At 34.9% G+C, this 10,122-nt stretch overlaps 1 protein-coding gene across 1 annotated transcript; it reads right to left on the bottom strand.

Annotated features, from left to right (window-relative positions):
• Positions 1–6,762: 6,762 nt before the first annotated feature.
• On the bottom strand, positions 6,763–8,937 carry LOC107894247 (cytochrome P450 CYP749A22). Its single transcript, XM_016819509.2, has 5 exons — positions 8,470–8,937; positions 8,161–8,384; positions 7,859–8,091; positions 7,399–7,777; positions 6,763–7,315 (listed from the first exon to the last, which is right to left on the bottom strand). Exons 1-5 carry the CDS (start codon positions 8,780–8,782, stop codon positions 6,875–6,877), a joined length of 1,590 nt encoding a protein of 529 aa, XP_016674998.2. The 5' UTR covers positions 8,783–8,937; the 3' UTR covers positions 6,763–6,874.
• Between the last annotated feature and the right edge of the window lie 1,185 nt (positions 8,938–10,122).

Raw genomic sequence — 10,122 nt, 5'->3', positions numbered from 1 at the left:
CGATATGTGAGAGATCGTAAATACCCTGAACAGGCAAGTGAAAATGACAAACGAACTTTAAGGAGGTTAGCTTGCGACTATGTTTTAGATGGAGATATCCTGTACAAGAGACGGAAAGACCAAGTACTTTTGAGATGTGTCGATGCTGTGGAAGCTAAGCTAATTTTAGAAGAGGTTCATGAAGGTGTATGTGGGACGCATGCAAATGGGTTCATGATGGCAAGGAAAATCATGAGGTTTGGCTATTATTAGGCCACTATGGAAGGGGACTGTATCAACTACACCAAGAAATGCCATAAGAGCCAGATTTATGGGGATAAAATTCATGTACCACCTTTACCTTTACATGTTATGACTTCTCCATAGCCCTTTTTCATGTAGGGCATGGATGTCATTGGACCAATATCACCGAAAGCTTCGAATGGACATCGGTTTATCTTCGTGTTAATTGATTACTTTACAAAATGGGTAGAGGCTACTTCTTATGCGAATGTTACTAAGTCAGCTGTGAGTCGATTCTTGAAGAAGGAGATCATTTGTCAGTATGGAATGCCTGAGAAGATCATATCCGACAATGCATTGAACTTGAATAACAAAACGATAGCAGAGGTTTGCGACCAGTTCAAGATCAAACATCACAATTCTTCTCCCTATCGTCCAAAAATGAATGGGGCAGTAGAAGCTACCAACAAGAATATTAAGAAAATAGTGGGGAAGATGACTGAGACCTATAGAGATTGGCATGAGAAGTTTCCATTTGCACTCCTAGCCTATCGAACATCTGTTAGAACCTCTACTGGGGCAACTCCATTCTTGCTAGTTTATGAGATGGAAGCAGTGTTACCTATTGAAGTAGAAATACCTTCTCTTCAAATTTTAACCGAGGTAAAGTTAGATGAAGCTGAGTGGGTTCAATCCCGATATGACCAGTTGAACTTGATTGAGTAAAAGAGGCTAAGAGCCATTCGTCATGGTCAGATGTATCAGAAACGAATGATACGAACTTATGATAAGAAAGTTCAGCTAAGAGAGTTTCACAAGGGAGACCTTGTATTGAAAAAGATTCTTCCCATTCAAAAGGACTTTAGGGGGAAATGGATGCCTAAGTGGGAGGGGCCATATGTCATGAAGAAAGCCTTCTCGAGTGGTGCACTGATCTTAATGGAATCGGATGGGAAGAGTTTACCCAACCCAGTGAACTCAGCCTCAGTTAAAAAATACTTTGTATAAAGGAGAAGAGAATCCAAGGTGAAAACCCGCAAAGGGCGCCTTGAGATTTAAAAAAAAAATAGAGAGGCCAAGGTGAAAACCCGCAAAGGGCACCTTGTGACCAAAGGGGTTTTGAGTTGAAAACCCAAAAGGGCAGCTCAAAGTTTGAAGAGTACACAGTGATCTTGCTATAAAGAGTGAAGCACATTACATACTGGGGCATCAATAAAGTACTTTGAATCTTTTAAACACATGTTGAACTCTAGAGAGACTTCATAGAGCTGGTGTATAGACACTCAAGCGGCGATATCTTGGGCACATAACTTTTGTCCTATTTGCTATCTTTAGATTCTATTTCTTCTTAAAGATAGGTTTTCAAATTATTTTCTTTTGTATCTTTTCGATAATTCATTTTAATCCAATAAAGTTTATTCATCTTCCATTATTCTTTAAGTATGTTGCATTGAAATAATAATAGATGAACTAAATATCTTCACAAATGAAGTTTTTCATATTACTCTGGAAATTTCTAGATAATACAAGAAATTGAAACAAGATAATTGTTTAAGGAATTCCCATATGTGAGGGTTGGATGTACTCGGGGAAACTGAAATTTCTTCTTCAGTTTAAATGATGATTGAACAAATCAAACGATTCGATCCTAGGAGAGGATTATCTTACAGACATTTTCAGCGGGTCATATCATCTGAAGAATGGTACAAACCCACAAGTTGAGTTGGAATGAGACTTTAAGAGAAGTAAGGATAAACTTCGATGAAACAAGGAGTGATGACATCCGAAATAGGAATCATTTTCATAACATTTTGCATTGACTCACTTCGATCATAGCATTATTAGGCATAAACTCATTCGCATTCTACAGGTTATGTTTTTTATGGGACAATGTAGACCAAAGAAACAAGATTTAACATTCCTGTGCTTAAATTGAAGTAGATCGAAGATTTCAGCATGGTATCCCTGTGTTTATAGGGAACAAGTTGAAGATAGCAGATTCGGCATCTCTGTGTTGTCAGAGAGCAGATCGAAGATACCAGATTTGGCATCTCTGTATTGGCAGAGAGTAGATCGAAGACATAGTTGATTTGGCTTTCACGTGTTTACAATGAAGCAAATCTAAGATGATTTGTCATCTCTGTATTGTCATAGAACAAATCGAAGTCTGGCATCTCCACTTAAATGGAGAGCAGATACACAGCAGATCTGACCTTCAGGCGATTAGACTGAAGCAAGATCCAAGATGATTTGGCATCCTTGTGCTTACAAGGAACAAATCGAAGACATAGCTGATTTGGCTTTCACGTGTTTACGATGAAGCAAATCTAAGATGATTTGTCATCTCTGTATTGTTAGAGAACAAATCGAAGTCTGGCATCTCTACTTTAATAGAGAGCAGATACATAGCAGATCTGACCTTCAAACGATTAGACTGAAGCAAGATCCAAGATGATTTGGCATCTTTGTGCTTACAAGGAACAAATCGAAGATGTAGCTGATTTGGCTTTCACGTGTTTATACTAAAGCAAATCTAAGATGATTTGTTATCTCTGTATTGTCAGAGAACAAATCAAAGAAGCAAATTTGGCATCTCTATGTTCGGCGGAGAGCAGATCGAAGATATCAACATGACAATCCTGAGTTTGCAAAAAGCAGATTGAATACCATAATAAGATCGGTCAAATTTGGTCTTTCTAAATCTTTGCTCGATTCCTGTTACACAGCAATAAACAAAGAGGGGCAGCTGTAAGAGCCCAAATTTGACCGGGCTGAAAACTAAATAAAAAGGGATAAACAAATAAACAATTGTTTATTTAACAGTCCAAGTCCATGTTACAAAGCCCAAACAGTGGGCCCAAAATCAAATATTTCAGACCCATTAACCCGGTTACTACCCAGCAGACCTAAAGCTACCCAGTGGACCCACTTACAACCTTAGCCCAAATACACTCAAAGCCCAGGCCTAAACTAGACCCAAACAGCAGAGGCCCAAAACCTAAAATTATCAGCTAGGGTTTCCAACCCTAACTTTTTTTCCCCTCGCTTCGTAACAGGTTCTGGAAGGTTCGAGGAGCGTTTGTTCAGCTCCCCAATTGAGGCCATCACTCAAGGCTCTGCCTCCGTAATCAGCGCCTCACCGACACCACCACCAGACTTCAGGCCTCCATCAACGCCAGCGACCCTTCCATCACCGGATTTTTCGCGAGCACCTGCAAAGAAAGGAAAGAACCACAACAGCAAGCAAACAAAACAAAGATGGAAAGAAATAAAAGATTTCTTTCCCAGTTTATGTAATAATAGTAGTGGCTATAAAAGCCCGAATGAAAACAATGTAAAGGACCCCCTTTTTTTTTACGGAATAGAAAATATACTTACAGAAATTCGTTCAACGATATACCAAACATCTTGAATAATATACCAGAAAGATTTCACAAGAAACGAAGGTGACTCATTACTCTTTTTCTATTTTTATTTCATTTTTATCGCAAGCAATCGATATATAATATATTAACAGACAGAGGAAGAAAATACCTTGAGGTTCCGACCGTCGTGTGTGGCGGAGTCGGTGACGGCGCGTGCATCTAAACGCGGAGGTCCGATGAATAGAGAAGATCAGCCTAGGGCCGAAGCTCAGAGGGCCGAGGAACCTTTCAGAGAATTTTTTTTTCTTTTTTTTTTAGAACAGGTTTCAAATGATTCAAAAAAATACAGAAATTGGCTTATATAGCCTTAATAGAACGGCACCGTTTTAGCTTAAGTCAATAAGCCTCAAAACGACGTCGTATAAAGGCCTTAGGATCCGCGCATTGACCCGATTACCCGGGAAGGACCCGTGTGTTTTTGATAAACTGGCAAATTGCCCAATCAATCCTTCCGATTTATTAAATTGTGTACTTTCATTTATTTCTATTTTAATTTGGCCCTAATATTTTATAATTGTTTCAATTTAGTCCCAACGGTTATTACATTCTGGAAACGGCGTCGTTTAGGATTACGGCAAATTGCCCAATGAGTCCTTTGTCGTTTTAATTCTTGCAAATCAGGCCCAGAACTTATATTATTTTGCGAATTAGCCTTATAATTCTATTAAAATTCAATTTTAATCCTTATTTTATATTTTTTTTGAATTTTGTTATTTTATTTTACATATATAATTAATTTATTTTGAAAAAAAAACCATACATATATTATTATTAAAATACTACTTATATTTATATCATATATTATCTATTATATTATCTATGTTTATGTTATTCATTGTATTATTTATAATTTTAAATTTTGTAAATTAAATTATATTTTTAACTCATCTTTAATTATTAATTATTTATTTATTATGTATTATTTCATTTTAAACTAATATTTTTATATTATGGATTCTTTTACATACTTTTAAACCAATATATTTTATATATATAATTATTATTATTTTATAAATATTTTTTATATATATTGTATATTAAATACTATTTTAAAATTATTATTAAATATCATATTTTTATTTGTATTATATGTATATTTTGCTAACAATTATTCACTTTATATTATATTTATATATATATTAATTCTTTTATGTATGTATCATGTGTGTTAAATGTTATTTTTATACTTATTATTTGATGATATATTTTGTGAACATGTACATCGATATTATATTTCTTTTAAATTGTGTATCATGCATTTCTTAATTATTGCTATGTATGTTTGTATGTTTTGCTTATCCATCTTCAATATAGGTTATATGTATCTTTGTATATATGATGTTATGTAATTCTAAGCACGTATGCATCTAGTATATGATTTTTGTATTATTGCTATTGTATCGTTAAAATGCACGTTTTATTCGCTTATTATTGTAATGTTCTATTCTATAGTGATAATGTGATTCCTTATGCATCATTTAAAAAAAAAACAAGACTCCAAAGTTTTCAAAAAATATAAAGGTAATGCTTGGCGTTTGGAAATTTCGAGAAAGTAGTGCCCTAACTTATTGGGTTGCCACTTTTCTCGTTGAGTTCGAATAATCAAATACCCTTTTAAGTGTTTTAAAGGTTTTCTAAATGCAAGCCACTATCTTGGAATTTCAAAGCAACATGTCCTAACTTATTGGATATAGCGTTTTGTTGTTTCGAGATAGGAATTTCCAAAAAGGGTTAACTTAGTGACAATACTTTGATACGAGTGAACCCCAATTTTCAAAATTAAAATATTTTTAAAGAGGATTACATCTTAAAATTTTTCAATTTCCGACATTAAAGACACTTGATAATCAATTAGGTACCAATTTTTGGGCGTTACGAGGGTATTAACCCTTCCTCGTACGTAACTGACTCCCAAATCTGTTTTCTCGACTTTCGTAGACTAAAATTAATGTTTTAAAACAAAACATTTTATAAGGTGATCCAATCACACCTAAAAAGATTGGTGGCGACTCCCGTTTTCGTTTTTCTCAAAGTCGATTCCTATTTTCCAAAACTCGATTTAAAAATTGTTTCGACATTGACAATTCATATTTTCCAGTGAATATACTATATTACAAAATTAAAAATGAATTAGATTCAAGTTTTTAAACTCGAACTTAAATTTGGCTTATATTTTAAATGGATATTTTAAATGGACTTCCTTGCATTTTGGAGCTTGGGCTGTGTATTTTTCTGTATTACTTTTGCATTTTAATTTGTAAATTTTGTACGGCAATTGTGGTGGCCATTGGGTTTAAATATGAAATGGCTTTGCTTAATTGGAGGGTTCAATGGGGATTAGCGAGAAAGTGACTTGGCTCTGTCTGTCTTAAGGGAGTTTCTGGTGTATCATTTCAGGTTTTTTCGCGGATGGGATGGCGAAAGCTGGTGTGCTTTAGTGGAAATGGGTAGTTTTTCATGGAGAACGGACTTTTGCCCTGCGACTCAAAAAGATGGAGCCTTGATATAAGTAGCTCTTCCTTAAGAGAATATGTCAAAAAGATACATAGGCAAAGGAACAAAGTTTCTGGTCTAATGAGCTTCGAGCCTTCCATGAAAGTTAAACAAGCAATGTAATGGCCGGCTCCAGGAGTGAGTGTTTCAAGCAGAAACTCTGGAAGAAGGGAACCGAATGGAATAAAAACTTCACTACTGCAGTAGTAATGGAAGAAAGACACCTAATTATAGGATCCACCGGCTGAGGCATTGTTTGGAGCTCCTGGACTTGACATCTTCACTATTTCTCAAATGCTGGATAGGTCATATACCAAGCTGTGTGATGAGATCCCATAATGCCTCCGTTGTGAATGTGTATAAAGAATCTAACTGCTTTGGCGTGTATATGACTGGGTTGTGATGTTCTTGTTTCTGTATGATGTTCAGGGAGCTGACTGGATTTGCTGCTGCCGTTCCAGCTTTTTGGGGTAATTTGAATTGATTTCTCTTTGGTGGACTATTTTGTTGTTGATTATGTTATTCACAGGACTGTAGGGCCTGCTCCTGCGGTGGCGATGTTTGCTGTAATACCTTTTTCACCTTTAACAATATCAACAACAAAAAAAAAAAGCATATAATCTTGTTGCCAAAACATGAAATCCCCAAACCATATATCATCGAATGGTTGCAAAGTACAGTATCATCCACATTTTACTATATATTACTATATTGGGGACCAACAACCTAGAATTTTAAGCATCATAATGTAGTGAATGAAACAACAACTGCATCCCATGTTGTGGCTTGAGTGTAAGACGTAGTGCAGGTGCGTGAACATAAGTAGGGGAGACGGTGAAAGTGTAGCGTTGCAGAATCATGGAAAGTGCAGTTTTCGCCTCAGTGATTGCAAAGCTCATGCCAACGCAAGATCGAGGTCCCAATCCAAAAGGCATAAATGCAGCTGCATTGTACTTAGTAGCTTTCGCTATCCCTTCAGCAAACCTCTCTGGCTTGAAAAGATTAACATCATCTCCCCATAAGTCAGGATCATGGTGAAGTGCTATGATTCGCATGTCGACCTCTGAATGTGTAGGCAGGACAAGTTTTCCTAATTGGACTTCTCTTCCTACTTCTCTTATCACGCCACTTAAAGGAGGATAAAGCCGTAAAGTTTCATTGATAATCATGGTAATCTGTTGGAGAAAAAAAAATCTAAAAGGCAATATAAATGGTCACTGTTAGTTTTCAAGCTATTGAATTTGTATAGTTTGCTTACCGTCTTTAATTTGGCCATCCCTTCAGAATCTGGGTTTTGATTACCAAAGACCTCAATCACCTCTGCTCTTGCTTTGTCTTGCCAATCGGTGTGTATTGCTAAAAGCAGGGTTGCCCATGCAAGCAAGGAATTGACTGTTTCATGCCCAGCAAAATAAAAAGTTTTACACTCATCTACCAAATCTTGTATCGAAAGTCTGTTTTTCTCGTCCGCCTCATGATAAGCATTAACAAGTAATCCCAGAAAATCACAGCCGAAATTATCAGCTTCTCCGGTCACTACCCTCTTTTCCCTTTTTTCAACAATGCTCATCACAGAATCATGTATCATTTTGGCAATTCTTTCTGATTCAATTTCATCAGCAGATTTCCAAAACTTGCTGAAAAGGACAACCAGATTAAATCAACCCATTGGCAGCTGCAGTATGTTGATTAACAAAGTAAAGATTTGATGAAGTTACCTGATGATGGGAATCTTTGCTTTAAAAATATTTCTGCCTGTAATTACTGACAACTTCGTCAACATGTCAAAAATCTTCTCCCCTTCCAAGTAACTGCTACCAAAGGCGGTTCTGGATATCACTTCTGAAGTCAATAATCTGAACTCTTGGAACACTTCTATCTCTTTGCCCTCCTTACTTTTCCATTTCTCAAGCATGGTTTCAACGCTAGCAACTACAGCTGGAGTCATAGTCTGCAAAAAAGTATCAAGTTTGTAAATGTCCCACTACAATAATTAGATTAGAAGGTAGAGATGATTTACTTTTAAGCTCTCCCCATGAAAGGCATAATTGGCCAGTTTCCTTAGCCTTGCCCATTTCTCACGTTCGGTTGAAGCAAGCCCGTCGCCTATTAGCTTGTCGAAGAAATATGTAGTCTTTGGCTTTCGAAAAGCTTTTTCACTGTTTTTAAGGACCTCTTTGACCAGTTCTGGGTCTGTAATTAGCAGTTGAGCTCGAATTCCATTCCAACTAAGATAAGTCTTCCCTGAAAGAAAATGATTTCTCTTCATGGAAAGTGGAGGTTAATCAGAAAATACTACCCAAAAAAGAAAAAAAAAACATATTCTCACCGTATTTGTTGATCCAGGAGTAAACATGAGGCATGACTCTGGGAAATATATCGTGTGTCAAGGCCATAGGTTTGATAGATGCTTCCATGAGCATTTGGGCAATTTCTTTGTTGTTTCCATGGATAAATTCATAAGGAGGTCCTCTGATTCCTTGTGAATTCATGATGAACTGTACCCGATGAGGTATCCACCAATACTTGTAGAAAACATTGAGCAAAGCAACGAAGAGGTAGAGGCATAAAGAAGCTGCAAACAGGATTAGAAGATTTCCCATGGTCTCCATTTTCTTATCTTCACTGATCAGATTTTGCATCTGTTATATTAATCTGGGTTTTGCAAGCTGACAGTCAAACACATTTCGCATCAAGAGACTACACTTGTCCCTCTTCAAGGTTAGGTCATTTTCTCTCATTTATTTAGTATATTTTTCTTTGAAAATTACAGCCAATGCAATACACAGAACTGGGAAGCGTGCAGGATTTGACTTCTAGTTATTATTAAATACCTGCTACTAGGGCCCTCAATAACAGGATTTTGTCTCTTGACTAAGATATGATTTGATTCAAATCGTGTTAATTGCGGTGTGGTTAGAAATTTACTCTAAAATTGTTTTTCTATAATACGCCAAAGAAATTAAAAAGATAACTAAATTTTATAGGTGATATAGTAATGTCTAGAATTTTTATTAATTTAACCTGATAAAATTTGATATTTATAAAAATAACCTAGGTTCAAAAACATTCACTAAAATGATTTGAAATAAAAAATAAAATTAGATTATGGGAAATAGATGGTCGGCATCACATTTTTTTATTAAAAAAATAATTTTTGGATTTTGGGCACTAAATGGCCAGCACTATGTATTTTTTTTTCAAATTTTTTTAAGTGCTAATACATTGATGGTCGACACTCTTTTTATCTGATTAAAAAAATAATTTTTTTGGAGATGATGGTGCCGGCTAACACAAGCCCAAAATCATCCAACAAAAAAAATAGTAATATTGCAACATAACCCCTCCTTGTTTCCATATCTTTTTTATTTCCTAAGTTTAATTATATATTTTATATTTTAAAACAATATTTTAACTAATTATCATGTTTTTTAATTATTATTACATCACTCACGTTATTATTAAATTTAAAAATTAATTTAAAATATATTGAACTACATATTTTATAAAATATTATGAATGATGCAATAATAATTAAAAAACATGATAAGTAGTTCAATATTGTTTTAAAATATAAAATATGTAATTAAACTTGGGAAATAAAAAAGATATAAAAACAAGGAGGGGATATGTTGCAATATTACCAATTTTTTTGTTCAGTGATTTTGGGCTTTTGTTGGCCGGTACCACTATTTCAAAAAAAATTATTTTTTTAATCAAATAAAAGGGTTGCCGGTTATTAGTGTACAGCACCCCCAAAATTTAAAAAAAATACATGGTGCCGACCATCTAATGTCTAAAATCCAAAAAATTATTTTTTAATAGAAAAAAGTAATGCCGGCCATCTATTTCCCATAACCTAATTTTACTATTTATTTTAAATTATTTTAGTAATTTTTTTGAACCTGGATTATTTTTATAAATATCAATTTTTTTAAGTTAAATTGGTAAAATAGGTAGAATTTTTCCCTACTATATTCAT

The sequence above is a fragment of the Gossypium hirsutum genome, chromosome A13, assembly GCF_007990345.1.
Source record: "Gossypium hirsutum isolate 1008001.06 chromosome A13, Gossypium_hirsutum_v2.1, whole genome shotgun sequence".
NCBI lineage: Eukaryota > Viridiplantae > Streptophyta > Magnoliopsida > Malvales > Malvaceae > Gossypium > Gossypium hirsutum.
Note: the sequence above shows the minus strand (reverse complement) of the source record. Positions and strands in the feature narration are given on the sequence as shown.